Below are 20638 nucleotides of genomic sequence, written 5' to 3'. Positions count from 1 at the left end.
CAGTGATGGCTGGTCGTAAAAATGAAAGTAAAAATAATCAGTTCATTATTTTAAAAAGTTATTCTTTTCCCGATGTTATTTTGAAAAATTGTTATTTCCTTTCTTTTTGTGCTCTCCTTTTATTTTGTCAAATATAAATAAGTAAGCATGTTGTTCCAAATCTTAATTCAAAATCCATGAGCTGTCTTCAGCAGCAGAAGAGTCATCGTACTTACTAAACCCAAAAACAAACAGTGGAAATACAGAGCTATAAGCTAAATCAAAGAGCTCGTCGCACTCTTCTACAAACAGACCGTTTTGAATCAGACATATTTTCAGCTAGATAATCAAAGTCAGCTCAGATAATGAATCCTGTTAATTCTCAGTTCAGATGTTTATACAAGAATGGTATGCTTCCACTGGTGTTGGATTATAGAAAGTAATTTCTCATCCGTTTCATCAACCTATTATATTAGATATAAGCGCACATCTATCACAAATAATAGGGTAGACTTATATTTGAGGGTGCCCCTTGATTCTCGCCAAGCTGGGCGATGTTGAAACCCAATCGGGATTCTGTTTGGTTTAGATTTCACCGTTTTTTTTTAAATGTTCAACGGTACATGTAATTTCAGAGGCCCGTTAGTTCAATGTCGCATACCGGCTGGTAAGGTTACTTTTGCTTCTGGTCAATAAGATCGAAGGTATGTGGGCAGTCATAGAAAGGGACTTTAGAAAAAAATTGTCACCGCCAGTCCGATACCACAGGCTCAATTTTCGATTCGTATTTCGCCGATTTTATGTGGCGATGGAGGTACACAGATTCTATTCATGATAAATTTAGACAGTATCTAACTGTTGTCAGATAATTCTGTGCACCTAAATCTGAGAATATTCAAACTTAATGAAAGAGTTGTTTTTTTTTTCCTTTTCTTTCTGCGCCTACTCCATTAATTTTTGCTTCGATTCAAAATCCTCTTGGGTTTATTGATTTTGCTTATATTGGGTTCATTACAAGTTTTGGCTGATGTTTTGTTAAAATTTTGCAATGTTTTATTGAAATATCACTATGCTTTGACCGATATTTTATTGAAATATCACTATGCTTTGACCGATGTTTTATTGAAATATCACTATGTTTTGACCGATGTTTTATTGAAATATCACTATGTTTTGACCGATGTTTTATTGAAATATCACTATGTTTTGACCGATGTTTTGTTGAAATTTTGCAATGTTTTATTGAAATATCACTATGCTTTGACCGATGTTTTATTGAAATATCACTATGTTTTGACCGATGTTTTGTTGAAATTTTGCAATGTTTTATTGAAATATCACTATGTTTTGACCGATGTTTTATTGAAATATCACTATGTTTTGACCGATGTTTTACTGAAATATCACTATGTTTTGACCGATGTTTTGTTGAAATTTTGCAATGTTTTACGGAAATATCACTATGTATCACAGTATGAAATATTGAAATATCACAGGAATAGCGCCAAACATAAGTCGCCAATTTCGCCAAGGGGCACCCTCAAGTATATTTTTCCCAAAGGGACTTCAGAAAAAAAATGTCACCGCCAGTCCGGTACCACAGACTCCATTTTCGATTCGTATTTCGCCGAATTCATGTGGCGATGGAGGTACAAAGATTCTATTCATGATAAATTTAGACAGTATCTAACTGTTATTAGAGAATTCTGTACACCTAAATTTGAGGATATTCAAGCTTAATGAAGAAATCAGTTGTTTTTTCCCCCTTTTCTTTCTGTGCTTACTCCATTAATTTTTGTTTCGATTCAAAATGCATTGTATTAGGTTTATTAATTTTGCTTATATTGGGTTCATTGCAATTTTATAAAGTTTTGGCTGATGTTTTGTTGAAATTTTCCTACGTTTTATTGAAATATCATCATGTTTTGGCCGCCATTCCTGTTACCAGGTGTTTCGCGTAAACAGGAATGACGCCAAAGATATGTTGCCAATTTCGCCAAGGGGCATCCTCAAGTATATTTTTATCCAAATAATGCAAGCAGTACCACAATTAAAGAAACCGAACTACCATCAATATAATAGTTTAGCGATTATCTTGCGATACTGGATAAACTATATTTTTGTATTTTTCTTGCCTCGGAAAACTATTCTGTAATATTTTTGAGTAGGGGAGAGTGGGGTCAATTGTAATATTTTTTTGCTTAACTATTTTTAAATAACAAAAAATCCAATATATTGTTAGTATTAATTGACAGACGAGTAAAGTAGACTATCCTCTACGAGAAAAAAAAATAAATACCTTATTTTAAATTTTATTATATTAGTTATTAACAATTTTTGACAGTCGTGCATTTGTTACAATTGTCCCCACTTACGGGGTCAATTGTAACAGTTCATAAATTCAACTAAAACATTGTCAATTATACATATTATCATAGTTGTGATATATTTTTTATTGATCAAAATAGTGGTGATAATTTAGGAGTAAAAATAATAATGAGCAGAGACCTAAAGGGTTAAACTTTTAACTTTAAGGGGTTAAAAATCTTAATTTGTGCTGTGAAAGGTGACAAATAAAACAATGCACGTGCAACATAGTATAAATGATATAGGAACTATTGGTGGTTCTTAAAGAGTTAAGTAATGGTTTGTAAAACATAAGATTATTTATTTTTAGCTGTTACAATCGTCCCTTTACTTTTTGTTACAAGACGCCATTTCAGCTTCATTTGTTAAAAACAATGCTAGTTAATTAACAAAACTATTTTTTTTGAAATGTTAATTAAGGTGTCCACTTACATATTCGGTTAATAATTTTTATTTGTTTAAACAAAATTACTTTGCTACAATATAATATTCTACTACCAAAAAGAGTACTTACGTAGCGTGAAAATATCTTTTGTGATGTAACTCTTTCAAAAGTACATAAAAATGGTTGCCAGCAGGGTTGTACATGTAGATTTATTAAATACACCTTGTGCGCCACCTAGGAACCAAATCTAGAACCCGACACTAGAAAGTTTTGCTCTGTTACAATCGTACCCTGTTACAATTGACCCCACTCTCCCCTACTTTTCGGTTATCCGGATGCAAATGGGAAAAAAAATCTGAAACCTGCGCGAAAATATGTAACATAATAAAGAAACGAAAAAGAGAGATGAATGACGAAAATATTAACTTTCATTTATTCCGCTACAAATACATAGTGCCCATAAAATAAGTTAAAAAAATACCAAGAATACAAAAAAAAATATTTTTAAAGAGAAGAAAAAAAAATATTGTGAACATATGTTTTTTATAAAAAAAATCTAAAAAACCTTGAAATAAAATATGGAAAATATATAATCTCGTGGTCAGCTCACACGAATATATCCGCAAAAAAGAGTGCTTTCTAACATTGTATTATCATAGCACTAATATACAAAGCAAAATATTGCATTATATAAACAATATTTTATCCTATTGTATTGTTATATTTTTCTTTTGCTATAGTAATACAATGTTAGAAAGCACTCTTTTTTTGCGGTTACAATAGTGTGAGCTGACGACGAGATTATATATTTTCCTCATTCTGTTTTCCGGCTTTTAAATTTGTTTTTCAAACTTGTTACTTTTTTTTTTAAAAAAAGACATTTATTTGTAATCATCTTTTTTCCTTCTATTTAATTTTTTTTTCTTGTTTTATTTGTATTTTAAACTGGGTCAAAATCGCTTTCGATAGATAACTGAGTAATTTGATCTGTATGTACATGGGGAAGAAAACCATGAAGACCTCCCGCAGCCGGACCACTCTAACCTATGATTCGTCAACTACTGGGAAAACGTTTCGTCAGCGATATTAGAGAGTATAAATAGATCGTTGATAGGTTGTTAGGCAAGTACCATATATTTTCTTTTTGTAGAAAACAGTGGAATGAAGCAAATAAAAAATAGTATGTGAATGGACAACAGATCTCAACACTTCATACAAAGCATTCACAAACTCTTAATCTATTGGCGTAAATCTTTTGTACAAATACAATTTTAATTTTTACTGTTTTTCGTTTTATTTACCCAAACTTTTGTAAGTACAATGACTGCACAATGCTGAGTGGTGGTGGCTCAGGGGATAGAGCGCTCGCCTTCTAATGAAGTGACCGGGTTCGAATCCCAGTCGATAGGAATTCCGCATCCGGCTTGCACCGACCACAGTGCTGACGCGAAATATCTTCAGTGGTAGACGGATCATTTGTTAGAGTCCCCTAGCCGCCAGTCTAACCGTGGGAGGTGTTCGTGGTTTTCCTCTCCATGTATGGTAAATGCGGGTTAGTTCCATGAAAAAATTTCTCCACGAAGGATAATTTCTCCAAATACTTGATCCTGGAGATAATTTATGTGTGTCACCAAACACAGCACTGTGCTGTGTTTGGTGCGAGCTGGGAGCGGAATTCGTACTATTGCTACAATTCAAACATGGTTCTCCTCATTGGAAGGCGAACGCTCTATCCCCTGTGCCATCACTGCTCAGGCTAGTATTTTGAATATAATATTATAGCTCTGCTACTTTCCGAAGAACGCCCATCGGCAATGTTGTCCTTACAATAAAAAATTCCTACTTAATCTCGCGACATCAGCCAAGTGAAGATATCTCATATTCAAATACGAAGGGTTCCCACAATGGACTGATCTAAGAGACCCAGTACTAGCGTCTACTATCAGTGAGCGAATGAGTAACCACTGTGGGCGAATGGACCGAGGGGGTACGGTATCTGCCCTCGTTAAACTGTTCTCTCCCATAAAGTGTGAGTGAGATCACCAAAGAGAGGGAGCCATCCCCTCTGCAGTGAATCAAAATTGTGATCACGTGTCTTTGGAACATCTTCATCGATTGTTAAACAAATATCCACCATCACATGACAAACTGCAAACATTTTGGCGATCAAAGATAAACAACGCATCATAAACTTTCAAAAACTGTGCCATATCGAATTTGTTAAAATGTAATTCTTTCTCGTCTTTTACTTTACTTAGATTTATTATTTGTTTATGTATTTTGTTGCAGCCTTAACATATTTTTGTTTCGTGTACCTGGCAACTTCGAACCATAGTTTATGTTCTTCACGGCTTCATGCCTAGCAATCTGGTGTGCAATTCTAAATTTCTGCGAAAATTTACTTTTTAATGGTGTTTAATCAATAGTATAAGCGTTTTGATTAATCGTCATTAAAACTGTCTGTGCTTAGTATCATAAAATATAAATGTCATTTAAAGTGACGTTAAAAATAAATAAATCAATGTTAGTAAAAAGTTTAATATACGTACTAATCTGATGTCTTCCGAAAAAAATCTATTATTGAAGACTGTTTTTATACCCGTTTCATTCGCCTATATTTTCCCTTTTCTATTTCTACTATAACAGGGTTTTCCAACTTTCATGAGGCCGGGGGCCACAATTAAAAACACAAATCAAATGGTGGGCCGCAACTATGTCAAAATTTTATGTAGGACTCTTTTATGTTTGAAGGAACATTAAATATTACTGTCAGATTTTTGCCAAGTTGCATAAAACAAAAGTATTGAATTACAAATTAAAATAAGAAGTACATTTTAAAAAATATTTAATTGCATATTAAAAAATTCGGGCTACAATAACTTTAATGTGCACCTATGTATTAAGCAATTGATGTGCAACTTATATCTAATTGTTAAGATATAAAACTCTAAAAAGGTTGGTATTAAAACTTACATAGTTGCACACAAAAATGTTCAATTGAGGTTTGTCTGCTGCAACCACCAGAGAATAGATATTTACATTTTAAATTTACAAATGTGTGTGTCAATATTTTCGTCCAAAATGAGTGGTTTCAAAAAGTTAAATCGGAGAATTTCATCGAGAAAATTTCTGATACACTCATGCTGAATTAAATTCACAAAATACAAAAAAATGAAATAAAAAAGAGCAATATACACAATTATTTTTGTATTTGAATGAATATTTTCTTGGATGCAAAACCTGAGAAATAATTTTTTTTGCATCGTTGGTATGATAAATTTCGCAGAAACGAAGAAATTAGGTTTTTATTAACGAGAAAAGTATTTTAAACCCATATAGATTTTTTACAAAAATTGTCCGCTAAAAGTGACAACTAATATATTTTAGTTCGCAGGCCACAAAAAAAGGCTCCGCGGGCCGAATGCGGCCCCCGGGCTGCCAGTTGGACACCCTTGCACACAATTAGCATATTCCTTTTTAAATACTTTCAAAATTAAACTTGTTTAGATCCACTTAATGAACAGGAAGTCAATATTGAAGTGTAGTGTATCCTGTTCTAAACTGAAAAACGGAAATTGTATTTTAGCTGGGGAAGCATTTCTCAAAAATAAAAAAAATTTCATTTCTTTATCTCTTCTTTACGCAATTAGGCGGAGACAAGAAAACAACAAATGTCCATTTAAACGGGACAGTTAAACATTAGTTTTGTGGGAATAGTAGTTATCGACAATGTCAACCTTCATCTATAAAGAGTAAACATGTCTTATATACTAGTGAATTGTAGTTGTAATTTTGTAGTGGTAGATACGCTACAGTACACTCCCACCAGAATTATAGCTGTGATAGAATTCGATACATGGATACCACTAGTTGCTGTATTTGTGACAGACCGGGAGAACTGGATTAAGGTCACCGGGTTTTGAGCATTAGTCATGAGAGCTGTATTAAGATCACGGTCGTGATTGCTCCTTTGCTGCCTTTAGCAGACGGATGTATACAGGTTGACGTTGTGTGTGATCGAGACGAGACTGAGTAGCGATAAGGTGGATAATATGTCGCAGTCACAAGTAGCTGTTCCATGTGGACCATCCATCGAAGTAGGCGTTACTGTCTAGGTGGGCGTGTTCATTTCGAAGAGTGGGCGTTTCTGCAAACGTAGGCGTGTTCACACCACGTCCGAAGGTCACGCATGTGGGGATAATAGTTATCGACAATGTCAACCTTCATCTATGAAGAGTTAACATGTCTTATATGCTAGTGAATTGCAGATGTAATTTTGCAGTGGTGGATACGCTACAGTTTCTTATAAAATGATTTGGTTCCATTAAATTTTATTCGTATAAACGGGTTATTCGATATGGGGACGAGTATACCTCGTTGCCATAGTCACTGCCACGGGTCCAGACAAATGGCTAGGGGAGTTCTTATTTTAGACAAACTATCTATAAACTTGGTCCCTTTCCCCAAACAGGAAGGCTCAACCTCATGATATCTGCTGGATGGTGGATCGACAACAATTGGATGCAGAGCACTACCTCCCCATCTTCTGCGATGCTCTGGACGAGCCCCACTATCCCTTCGACATCCTCGCCCGAGATGGAACGATTGAACTCCTCGAAGTGGCCGGAGAGAGGGTCTTGACCGTCTTGCCGGACATCGTTCTCGCCATTAAGAAAGCTCTCAACACGGAACATCCTCAAATCATGATGAACGCATGCGCGGTCATTCAAAGGCTGACCACTCTGTCTCCCTTAGTGAGCCTCGCCCTCATCAGGTAACCTCATCGTCCATCACATCCTGATAACAACCAAAGATCTTTTTTTTTATTCCAAAAATAATCATGCGATTTTTATTTATCTCCGTCTGACGGATTTTTTTTTTAAATTTATTTTTATTCATTATTTTATTTTATATAAGGCTGGGATAGCCTGATTGGTAGGGCACTGGGCCCATATCCAAGAGGTCGTGGGTTCGATCCCTGCCTGCCGAAGACTCCCCGTGTAGTAAATGGTGACTGATGCACTTTAAATCTGTGGAGTCTCAAAGTCCTCCATTGGAGATTGATCGTTCTCTGGTTCAGGTCAAAATTACGATCTGTGGATGAATGAATGGATATATGAATGGATCCGACCTATAAACGGGTGTGGCAGAAGTCGAATTCTTGGTCATAGATGGCGCCACTCCTCTGCCTGAAAAGGAAATCCTAATCCTCTTCCTCACTGCTCTGCCTCAACAACATTTCATTTTATAATATCTTACTACTGGCAATCGAAATGGGCTACAGGTGATGTTGAGCAACACTTCGGACCATTTGCGCGTGGAGAGTCATAGAAGAGGGAAGTTTCTCTCTCTCTTGATTAATCCAATAGATTTAAAGCTTTTATGTTAGAAAACCACATTGAACATAGTTTCTAAAAGAAAACGTCTTGGAAATTTCAAATAAAAATATTTTTGACAAGTAAATACGAAAAATATTAAGAAATGGAGAAAAAAAATGGTAGTATACGACTGAAAAGAAAGGGTGATTCGCATGGAACTGGTCTTCTCCCCAGATGGCGTTGCGATCGCGAATACAGGATGGTGTCGCCAGTTTTCCATTGTTTTCAATACATATTTATTGACTTTAAAATCACACGGTAGGATCCAGTTTTCTCACATTAATTTTCATATTGGTTCGGTTGTCATCAGCATGAAATGTATGTAAGTCTTAAAATTACTGCTTTCCAATAAATGCCTTTGTTTCCCTAATTTAAAGGTTAAAATGACCTGTACTGTTATAATTACGTTTACTGATATTGCTTGATTTCTATATGAAGCATTTAGGAGGATTTTTTTAAATTATTATTATTATTCAAATAACGTAAGCACACCGGACAAAAAATGAGTCACCCTTAGAGAAATCACAAAAAACATCATTGAATTACGTGTAACACCGCCTCTCGATTTGATAACCACCAGGATTCGGTTAGGAATTCATAATGTTTTGCAGGTATGTCGAATCCAGTTTAAGCCACTCCCTGAGGATTAATTAATCACGCAAATCCACCAAATTGCGAGGGTGCTGATTTCGGCCCTGTTATTCCAGGGGTTCAAGTCAGGTGATTTTGCAGGTCTGTCGAGATGTAATTGAGTGTCTGAGTATTCATAAAACTAGTCACATATTCTTTCCGACCGATGAACTTCGCTGTTGTCATTTTGAAAAACGTTGGCATCTGCAACATGACGAGGTTGACTGAAAGGCAACACCTGATGATCCAGAATGTTCAAATGAACATGCTGGTTCACGTACCCGAATAAATTGTTTCACTCGAATAAATATACGTTTATTAATTTATGTTCTAAAAAGAAACTGATATTAAGTCAATTATAAAAAAATTCACAAATTTTACATGCTCAATTTGGTATGTGTGATTTGCGTATTAAGAACTGTTTTTTTTCGACCCCCAATCGACCCTTCCAATGCGGATCGACCCCCATTCAACCCCCGATTTTGTTAAATAGACCCCTGGGGGTCTATGTAGACCAATTTGGCGACCTATGCTTCAGACCTGTGATTCTCAACCTTTTTTTTTGCGGCTGCACACTTTTATCGATTTTGAAATTGGACGGCACAAAATGAAAAAAATCAGTTTTAAAGTTGTTTACCTACCTATAATACACTGTGTTAAATAGTTTGTGATAATAATTTTGAATGTGAAATAAAATAATATGTAAAAGCACATTTATTTAGAGATTAATTATTTCTTTCGACTAATTTTTTATTAGATAGTAACAGTTATTTTTTTTTTTTGCTAGTTATTAATTGTTAGCTTGTTTTCTATTATTATTAAATGTTAGTTTTTTACATTAATTATTATTTTTTGTGATTTCTTTTTAATTAGTTTTATTGTTAATTATTAATTGCTAACTTATTGTTTGTTATTTATCATTTGTTAATTTGTTTTTAGAATTATAAATTGCATTAGCTTACTTTAATGATTAGCTTTTATTTCCGTTTGAAAGTTAATATTTAGCTTGCTTTCTTTTGTTAATTAATAATTTTAATAGTCATTAAGTTTTCTGCTTATTTCAACATTTTTTGTCAAAGACAATTTGATCTCTTCCTTCTTATTTTAAGATTGTCAGAGACAAGACAATTGCTGACAAAGATGTTCACGCGGTTTAAAGCGTGGAAAAATTACAAAAAGTATATATATATATATATATATATATATATATAATATTATATACATACGCTTTTCTTTAATTTAAACTTTACTCGTAATAAAAAAAAGCATTATAATTTTTATTGTATCGTTTCTAATATTTGGCGTCACATTTTAAGAATTTGGCGGCACGCAAAAGTGCCGCGGCACTGATTTAGACAAACTATAGAACTATGGAACTATGAAGGAGATATTGGATTTTTTATAACACAGTGAAATCTTGAAACGTCATAAGCATAAATTTTTTCTTCTTCTTTTTTATGAAAATTTTCAAAGCATCGTCTAATAATGGAAGATTGAAATGAAAGTCGTCTTTATAGTTTCAGCACGTGATCACTTATAAGGATATGTTGTGCAATTCTCGTGCAAAGCTTTAAGGAAAATTTCGATTTTTTTTTTTCCTCCACGTGTCAGGCCTCCACGTTCAGGCCAAGTCTTGGGCCAAAAGAAGGTTATTTAACGTCTGTATTATACGCTGAAGTTTTTCAAAAATTAACTTCTCTTTTTTTTTTCTTTTTTTTTTTTTTTTGGTCAGGAAATTTAAAGCGTGTAAGATAATGTGTGTAGGAATTTGGAAAAAATCTATTTTGTTTTGTCCTTTCTTAAAAAAAAAATTAATAATCACGAATTAAAAAAAAGAAAAGGTTTATGAACAGATAATTTTAAATAATGCATAATAATTTTAAATAATGTATAACTGACAAAATGAAAAAATTTGAACGAAATCAATCAAATGATTGTTTTTTTTTCAACCGTCTTTGAGCAGTCGACAAAATTTTGGGTTTAAGACTACTACTAATGTTCTACTCCGTAGCCTGATCATTTTGAACCCAATCCAGAAGACAAGGAAACTCCTGGATCAGTACCCCCAGAGGTATGATTTGTTATGGGAACATGGAGGACTGTATGACCCAACTGATTTAACGTTCATCAGTCGATATTTACTACACGGAGAGTCTTCGGCTGGCGGGGATCCTACCCACGAATTCGTGGACATGGGGCAAGTGCCCTACCAACCAGGTTATCCTGACCCAATCGAATGGACATTGAAAAATGAAAATTTTAAAATTATTTTTCTTAAGGTTTATTTCATAGAAGGTATTTGACCCCGAGGCTAGTCATGCACAGTCTAGTCAAATGTTTTTGGTCACCCAAAAGACCCGGACACGGGTGTTCTTCTTGATAAGAAAATTTTGGATCATGTTTTTGGAACAAACTTGGGAATTACCCCCAAGGGCAATAGATGGAGAGAAAAAATCACAAAAACCTCCCACGGTCAGCCTGACTTCCAAGGAACTCTAAGCAATGGAAATATTTTTTCGTTAGAACTGTGCTCGGTGTGAATACAAAACCCAACATTCCATTCCAAGAAACCTCTCTGATGTATTTTTTTTTGTAGGTTTAGAAACCAGTGATCTGTCCAGACATTTTATGAAAGGTCCGTTTTTGTAAAATCGTGAAAAAATGACTCTTAATTTGTGAATATAAAATAAGCGTTAAGTCACATTCTTTCAACCAGGGTCCGCTTTTGTGAATGTGTGCAAATAGGGTCCGTTATTGCAACAAAACTTTTTCAAGGAGTTTTTAAATTGTAAAGACATACAAGATTATGCTCAACACTGTAAAATTATAGTTAAAAGAATTAAATTTTCAAAAATAAACAGCAATTGCAGCTACTCAATTAGCGATGCAACATACAAATAATTGGTAATTATTCTATACTGCTGAACGCAGAATATTAATTTCGAACGAATAAAGGAAGAAGCGCTTGCCGAAGAGAAAATATAGTTTGTTTACATCTGTCTTTCTCCCCCCCCCCTCCTGGGAAGGATTTATTCGATTAACAAAACAATAATGAAGATAAACAAATTTGTGAAGGGTCCGATTAAAAGATAAATTATTTTATGAAGGGTCCGTTCTTAAGTCAAAATATTTTGTGAAGGGTCCGTTTTTATGAAAAGATATTTTGTGAAGGGTCCGTTAACGGGTCCAAATTTCTTCTAAACAGACCCCTGGAAACTGAGGTTATTTTTAAGGTGAAGTGTTCGTTCCTTAAAGTGGTGTTTATTTAGGTGGGCTATTGCTCTGTAGTTCCTATATTGATGTGATTTTTAAAGTAAATTGCTATTGTTAGGTGTGCACTTGTCCGGTATTCCTTGCCCTTTTCGCGATATTTCCTATTGCTTCAGCTGACATTCATTCTCGCCCCTTTTTTTAAAACCTACAGAAGAGAAACAAATGAATGTCGTGAAATGAAATGAAAAAAATAATGCGATGTGCGGAATTCTTTTAAATGCATTTAATATTTGAAAAATTATATATATATTTTTTTTTTCGATTTCCAAATTCTGAAATCGAAATTCTGTTTGAAGAGACACGCATTTCTAAATCTGCAATAAAAGGCAACCATTAACTCCCTGTAAAAGGAGGAATTAGATGACTAGCTCTGTAGCCTTGTTGTTCTTGCAATGCAAGAATTGATCCGTCATTGCAGATAAGAGAGCTCTATCCCCTGTACCATCCCATCCCAAATACAAAATCTAGTTCAATTCCATAAAATTAGATGGGTCGAATTCTTGGCAATAGATGGCGCCTCTGAAAAACAAAAAAACGCGCATTCTGCCTTAAATTTGCTCAGTTTCACAAAGTAGGCTTTCTAGTGTGGCAAGTGGCATTAGAAACAACAACAAAGTATGTGGGTATTATGAGTGACTGACACTGTTTTTCTTTACAGGCATTACAGAGTGTTACTCGTGCCGTTCTTCTGTAAATACAAGACTAAAGAGATACCCTACAGGAGAGGGGAGATACACTATGGTCAGAGAAGGCGCCACCTGGCGGATGTCATCAACCAGACGCTGGATCTATTGGACAGGACGGGAGGACCGGACGCTTACGCAGAAATAAAGTATGCTGTACCGACCTATCAATCTGCCTACCATAATTCTTGAAAATAAATAATTCTTGTTCTTTGCAGTCTATTTTGAATTAGCATATTACTAAGATGAATGACCCGGGATGGCTCAGGGGATAGAGCTGTTCCAATGAGACGAACCGGGTTCGAATCCCATTCGATACGAATTCCTCATCCGGCTTGCATCGACCTCTACAGTGCTGACGTGAAATATCCTGAGGAGTGGTAGACGGAATCCTGAGTTAGAGCAATGCCTCCTACAACTGAAAGCCTCCACACTGTTTTTTATAGGTAGACCACTATGACGATAAACCAGTCTACGAAAGAGCCCTTTAATACAAAATCTTGTAAAAATAAGAAAGTGGTAGCAAATATAAGTCTAAAAATTTGTTTATTTTTCATGAATGTGAGTGGTTTACTTGTCTACAGATTCATTTCACAAATATCTATAATAAATTTCTCTCAGTCACTCTTAAATTGGAATTTGGATTCATGCGCACAACTGGTTCATGTTTGAAATAGTCTGCGCAGACTACATGTAAAAAACAGTGTGGAGGCTTACTGATGTAGGAGGTAATGCTTAGTGTCCCCTTGCCGCCAGGGTAACCGTGGGAGGTTCTCGTGGCCTTCCTCTCCATGTAACGTAAATGCGAGTTAGCTCCATCAAAAAGTCTTCCACGAAGGCAAAATTTCTCCCAATACTCTATCCAGGAGTTCCCTTGTCTTCTGCATTGGGTTCAAAATGACAAGGCTTTGGAGCTGAACATAAGTAGTCGTAAACCCATAACACTGGGGTCGGCTATTCAACGACGGTTATAAAATAAAATACTAAGATGAATGACGATTTAAACAGCTTTGTCTAGGAAACGTATTTATTCTTGCCAAATTATTTGTGATGTTCGTCAACAGATGTCGCTGCTGAAGGAAAAGTTACAGCATTTTGCTTTCGGTTTTATTGCAGAAAAATCATTTTAATTTCCTTTTTTAACGGCACCACGCTGTCGTTGCGAATGGAGGTTGTTTTCACAGGGTTGCCACCACTCCACAGGGAAAACCTGGAAAATACAGGAATTTTTTTAAAAAAAACCACCTGAAATAACAGGGAAAATGCAGAGAATTTAAAAATCACATAAAATAACAGGGAAAATGCAGGGAATTTTGTTTCTTATTTTCGTCTTTCAAAAATAGGGTGATCATTCAAAGCGTAATCTATGGGATATTTAACCATAATATTTCAGCTGTATTTCATTGAGAATAGCATTATTTAAGTATGTTCAGCTGTTTTTTCCAGCAATTAAAAACTAATAAATATAGTTAGCCCTCTATAGCTGACGCAAGAGCACAGTCAATGTTAATATAGTGTGTATAATATGTGCAGGAAAGGGAATTTTTTACTTCCAGCCTTCGACGGACATTGCAAACAATTTGTAACTTTGTGGATCCGGTATCTGAGGCACAAGTTCTATTTCTATTCATTGAGTTTTCAAACCGCCATCTTTGGGCTCTTTCTTAGAATTGCCCTCTAAATAGCTATCTTTTTTAGTCTGTTCATCATAATTTCACAAAATATTCTTTTGGCCTAGCATATTCTCTGAAATCAACAGAGTGCGAACACAAAAGAACTTCTAATCTTATGATCGGATTTTTATTATATCTCAAGGAGCTTTTTGCATGCTAACTCATATGCACAAATTGTGTTTTAAGTTAGAGACACGAAAACGAATGAATGAATATAACTTTGGTATAATTGACGTTCATTTAAAGTATGAAATGAAGTTTCTTTTCATTGAAAAACAATTATTGAATGGGGGGGGACTCATAAACCTGAAATATAGATAAACAAGTTTTACATTGGTATAGCTGCATGGGTATCGATGCTATTGCGCATGCTCAGACGGAATTTTCCCAAGATCAATGGATGACATAGTAAAATTCCTTCCATAGTAAAATACACGAATCGCCTCCCCATACATACTCCCCATACTCTATATAATAAAACCCACTGAGAATGCCTTTTATCAGCCAGCATGCATCCGAGAGATGTCTGGGTATCCCTTCTTCTTGAAGTGCCCAATTATGTGCAAAAATGTTTTGATTAGCATCAATACGAAGCTCAAAAAAAATGATGTAACCTTTGCGCTACAGTTATGCGAGGGAATAACATGAGGATGTAAGAAAATATAATGCAGAAGGAAAAAAGACTTGGATGGATAAAGACGATGAAATGAGGCAACCATTTGACAACAACAACAAAAACTGATTGTATGGCATATATATTGTTTAATATAGGGTCTCCACGAACTGCAGGGACATTTTGAAGGGATACGATAAGGTTATAAATGGATGGGTAAATACTGTTCCCATCTCCAAATCTAGCAGAAATAAAATAAACCTTTTTTTAAAGATAGGAAAGGACACACGAACAGATGGAACATCCAATTATGGGATCCAGGTTTAAATCCCAGTGATGGATTCTGCTGAGAGTGTTGGTGTTTGCCTTCGGGCTAAACATAGTCTTTGTTTTCCATGTAACGCAAAAGTGGATTAGACAGTGTATCCTTGTCTTCTGGGTTGAAATAAAAATGACGGAGATGAGCAATGTTGTTTAAAACCGGTTACGAAATAAAAGAAGAACTAACTGGAGTGATAGGATGAAACCATCAAGACCTGGGCCGAGATAGCCATGTCCAAAAGGTTTCGATCCCCACCAACCTAAGACTCCCCATGTAGTAAATGGTGACTGATGCACGTTAAATCTATCGAGTCCCGAAGTTCTCCATGTTCCCATAACACTCTGGGGGGGGGGGGGTACTGATCCAATAGTTTCCTTGTCTTCTGGATCGGGTTCAAAATAACAAGGCTACGGCATTGAACATTAACACGTTCACGCCGGGGTGACCCACCGGTGGGTCACGCTAGATTTTCTCATCTTGGCAGCGCACCAGAGTAAAAACTGGTAACAATAAATTTCATTTTTTAGTTTTTTTCCGGGAATAATAAAAATCTATAACTACCAATTGTTTTTAACGGATGCAATTTTTAGATTGAATTGCTTCTTCGCCGAGATAAATTTCTTTACAGTGAATTGTTATTGTTGAGAATAGATTAACTCTTCCCTAATATTATCTAATATTGAAATAGTTCTTCTACCAGTATTTTCACTTTTCCCGGCGTGAACGTGTTAATAGTTGTAAACCCAAAATTGGGTGGGCTGTTCAACAACGGATATAAAAAAATAAATAAATAAACTAATAAGACCTTTATTCGTTATCTCTAATAATGATCAAATATCCATGTTATAGAAATACAAGACATCGGCACACTATTTTGAAAATGAGTAAAGACAAATCAAAGTTGAATAATTAATAGAGTATTCGGACAAAAAAAAAGTTTCTGATACTCGAGGCTAAATGCATTTATACTTCAAACATAAAAATTATGTTCTTGTGATCGAATATACTATTTGTTCTATTTGTTTAGAAAAAGCTGAGTTATGCCATACATTTCAAAATAAACAGATACTTCTCCCTTGAATAACTTTCCTTTAATGATTATTGCAGACTTAGTTTTGTTTTCTTTAATAGCACCTGCCTAATATAAAATATATAGTTTATTGAACGAAAATATATAGTTTACTCAACTGTTACCGGAAGTTCTAGAAGCTTTCAATGGGTAATAAAGAGAAGGGTTTATTTTTTCTTCTTCTAGAATGTTTATAATTTGGATAATTTTATGAAGATTATAAACGCTTGTAACTACAAACATCGTTAAATTTCCACTAAACTTCTTCGAATGTCAAGATATTATCAAGTTATTTTGGATTTTTATATCATATTTGTGACATGAAGAAAAAACAATGTCTATGTTTGGCTAAAGGTTTTATTTGAAGATTTTCCCCTGTTCTTTCTTTTCTAGAAGGAATATATTTTTAGAAATATATTCCTTCTAGAAATATATACCTTTCTAGAAATATATTCCTTCTAGAAATATATTCCTTCTAGAACTATATTCCTTCTAGAAATATATACCTTTCTAGAAATATATACCTTTCTAGAAATATATACCTTTCTAGAAATATATACCTTTCTAGAAATATATACCTTTCTAGAAATATATACCTTTCTAGAAATATATACCTTTCTAGAAATATATTCCTTCCAGAAATAATTCCTTCTAGAAGTCGAATTATGCTAACGCATTTAATACTATATTTTTCCCTTTTACCCTACTCGACATAGTTGAATTAATGCAGATTTTCCCCTGCTCTTTACACACTTGTATACATATAGTTTTATTATACTAACCCATTTAATAATAGATTTTTCTCTCATCTTCACATACTTGCTCACATAGTCGAATTATGCGTATGCATTTAATAGAATTTTTTCCTTATTTTTACACACTTGTACATATTGCCGTAATTTACAAAGAAAATGAGTGAGAGACGGGTTTTTGTTTAAAAAGCTATTTTACGGTGTTATTGATTTGATATATCTTGCAAAATACCTTGTCTTTGTGGGCGTTCTCCACTTGTGCCAATAAATCGTATACTTCTGCTTGAAATTTTTGTTTCTCTTTTTCGACCCTACAAAATACAGGAGAATTTTTAATGCGATGAACAAAATAAACAGGACTGAGAACAAATAATTTCTACAAATACTCATGCACACATAGCATAAAGTACAGGAAAAAAACACGCATTATATAAGGCAGATAATTATAGATACAATAATCAGATTTTCCTTCACTATTTTTTCCATTCCAATGAGTCGGAATACTTCGAATGTTCGAATCACGATCTCTTTTCTTGAACAGATTTAAAATCCTGACTCAAAGTAGTGGAGAACCTCAACGGAGGGGGTGGTTAAGTAGCAATTTGTAAAGTATGGTCGTAGTCGTTAGTTAGCAAAGGATCTCCAAAATTAGTTTTTTATTTTGTCTACATCGCCACGTTTCTATCAATTATTTTACAAAGGTTAGCTTTTACTGAAATTATATTGAGATAATCCAATCCAGATGATTATTTTTAAGAATTATTACTAGTTGCTACGCATGAATTATTTTAAACATTTTGCATGTTCTTAAATTATGAGAGTCTTAAACTAATCATAAATGACAATATTTCAAAATTTAGAGCAATCAATCGAATAGTCTTTGAGAAATACAGCTTCGAAAAGTCGTATCTTTAAATTTTCGCTTCTTCAGAACCATTTGTTTAAATTTTGGAATTTTAGCCATTTTATATGACGTTCATTTAGATACCGAATCATTCACAACTTATTGCATCATTATTAAATACTACTGACAAAAAAATTGTGTTAAAAAAGTCCTTTGTGAATAGATGGAAAGAATTACTAAGCATCGATTCCCAAAATACCTTTATTGAAATATATTCCTTCTAGAAATATATCATCATTATCATCAGTAGCTCGACAGTCCTGGGTGAACCCTGGCTTTCTCAAGAAGACTGCACCAGTCCTTTCTTCTGCGTGCCAAGACTTTTCAGTCTCTGACCTTGATTGTGGTAAAGTCCCTTTGGAGGCAATTCGCCCATCTCAGTCGGGGTCTCTAACTCCAGATAGCCTTGCCAAAAAGATTCTTTTAGTTGTTCTGTCATCGTTCAATCTTACAATGTGTCCGGCTCATTTCATGCGCTGGAACTTATGGTACTTCAGAATGTCCGGTTCTCTGAATATCCTGTAAAGTTCAGAGTTAGTTCTCCTTCTCCACACTCCCTTGTCACACACACCACCAAAAATGAATCGGAGTATCTTCCTCTCGAAAGCAGCGATGGTCCTCTCATCAGCTTGGAACAAGGTCCAGGTTTCATATGCGTAAGTAAGAACTGATCTTATTAGGCCTTTATATATTAGCAACTTGGCGTCTCTTTTAATGTTGTCAGATTTAAGGAATTTTCTCTAGAAATATATGCCTTTCTAGAAATATATTGCTTCTAGAAAGATATACCTTTCTAGAAATATATGCCTTTCTAGAAATATATTCCTTCTAGAAAGATATACCTTTCTAGAAATATATGCCTTTCTAGAAATATATTGCTTCTAGAAAGATATATCTTTCTAGAAATATATTCCTTTCTAGAAATATATTCCTTCAAGAATGATATACCTTTCTAGAAATATATGCCTTTCTAGAAATATATTGCTTCTAGAAAGATATATCTTTCTAGAAATATATTCCTTTCTAGAAATATATTCCTTCAAGAATGATATACCTTTCTAGAAATATATGCCTTTCTAGAAATATATTGCTTCTAGAAAGATATATCTTTCTAGAAATATATTCCTTTCTAGAAATATATTCCTTCAAGAATGATATACCTTTCTAGAAATATATGCCTTTCTAGAAATATATTGCTTCTAGAAAGATATATCTTTCTAGAAATATATTCCTTTCTAGAAATATATTCCTTCAAGAATGATATACCTTTCTAGAAATATATGCCTTTCTAGAAATATATTGCTTCTAGAAAGATATATCTTTCTAGAAATATATTCCTTTCTAGAAATATATTCCTTCTAGAAAGATATACCTTTCTAGAAATATATACCTTTCTTGAAATATATTCCTTCTAAAAATATATTCCTTCTAGAATATATTCCGTCTGGAAATTTATACCTTTCTAGAAATATATTCCTTTCTAGAAATATATTCCTTCTAGAAATAGTTTCAAAACGGGAAGATAAGACGAAGTAATCATTTGAATCAGTCTAAACTGTTCTAACTGAAGTAAATTTAATACGAACTGAAACTTGTTGTTCTATTTCACCTGCGTAGATGATACCTCTAAAGCGAGCACTATGAAACTAATATGAATGAACTATCTCTAAACCGCTTAACCCTGATGACCCCGAGTTAACTCCGGTATGCATAGATTTTATTTTACAACCATCGTTGAACATCTGACCAAATTTTTGGGTTTAATGTTCAACTCCGTAGCCTTGCAATTTTGAACCCAATCCAGAAAATAATGGAACTCCTGGGTCAAGTAGTGGGAGACATTTGCCTTCGTAGAAGACTTTTTTGATGGTACTAACCCACATTTGCGTTACATGGAGAGGAAGACCACGGGAGTCTCCCACTGTTAGTCTGACGGCAAGAGAACTCTAACCCATAATCCGTGTACCACTGAGGATATTTCACGTCAGCACTGAGGTCGGTGCAAGCCGGATGCGGAATTCGTATCGACCAGCCATCACCGGGATCGAACCTCGGTTCACCTCATTGGAAGGCGAACGCTCTCCCATGAGCCATCGCGGCTCAAAGTAGTCATAATTGAAGGCAATAATTATGACGTAAAAATAATGCTACTTTTTTTATTCTTGTTTTTAATATTTTCAAATATAATAGACATGTCCATACCTGCCAAGTCTTCTGTTTTTTTTTAACGAAAACTCTTGCAATTTACGACTATCTTCTGTTCACCCGTATATTCTCAAAATTTTCCGTATTTGCTGAGGAAATTTAAAAAAAAAACAAATAGTGATAAAATATCCATTAATGGCAAAAATACTTCTCTTATTCCTCAACAGATGGTACCATTGCCAGTACTGCAGTATGTTGAGCGTTAATTAGTCTAGCCAAAATGACTCACAGGATAGAGCGTTCGCCTTCCAGTCAGTTAAACCCAGGTTCGATTCCCAACGACGACTGGTCGATACGAATTCCACATCTAGCTTGTACCGACTACAGTGATGACGTGAAATATCCTCAGTGGTAGACTGATCATGGTTTTAAGTTCCCTTGTCATCAGGCTAACCGTTGGAAATT

The 20638-nt window shown here is 34.6% G+C and overlaps 1 protein-coding gene across 1 annotated transcript; it reads left to right on the top strand.

Annotated features, from left to right (window-relative positions):
* The first annotated feature begins 301 nt into the window (after positions 1-301).
* LOC107445963 (parkin coregulated gene protein-like) lies at positions 302-12943 on the top strand. Its single transcript, XM_071180912.2, has 3 exons — positions 302-418; positions 7203-7505; positions 12671-12943. Exons 1-3 carry the CDS (start codon positions 345-347, stop codon positions 12885-12887), a joined length of 594 nt encoding a protein of 197 aa, XP_071037013.2. The 5' UTR covers positions 302-344; the 3' UTR covers positions 12888-12943.
* Positions 12944-20638: the final 7695 nt, after the last annotated feature.

This window comes from Parasteatoda tepidariorum, chromosome 8 (assembly GCF_982258835.1).
Source record: "Parasteatoda tepidariorum strain Cologne lab strain chromosome 8, Ptep-v5.0, whole genome shotgun sequence".
Lineage (NCBI taxonomy): Eukaryota > Metazoa > Arthropoda > Arachnida > Araneae > Theridiidae > Parasteatoda > Parasteatoda tepidariorum.
The sequence above is the reverse complement of the archived record's forward strand: the minus strand, read 5'-3'. Positions and strand labels throughout refer to the sequence as shown.

Bases quoted from the DNA above. Each gene is read 5' to 3' on its own strand.
- LOC107445963 (XM_071180912.2), top strand. From the start codon at position 345: ATGAATCCTGTTAATTCTCAGTTCAGATGTTTATACAAGAATGGTATG. The intron at 419-7,202 runs GTAATTTCTCAT...TTCCCCAAACAG, and splicing joins CTGGTGTTGGATTATAGAAA to GAAGGCTCAACCTCATGATA. The intron at 7,506-12,670 runs GTAACCTCATCG...TTTTCTTTACAG, and splicing joins GTGAGCCTCGCCCTCATCAG to GCATTACAGAGTGTTACTCG.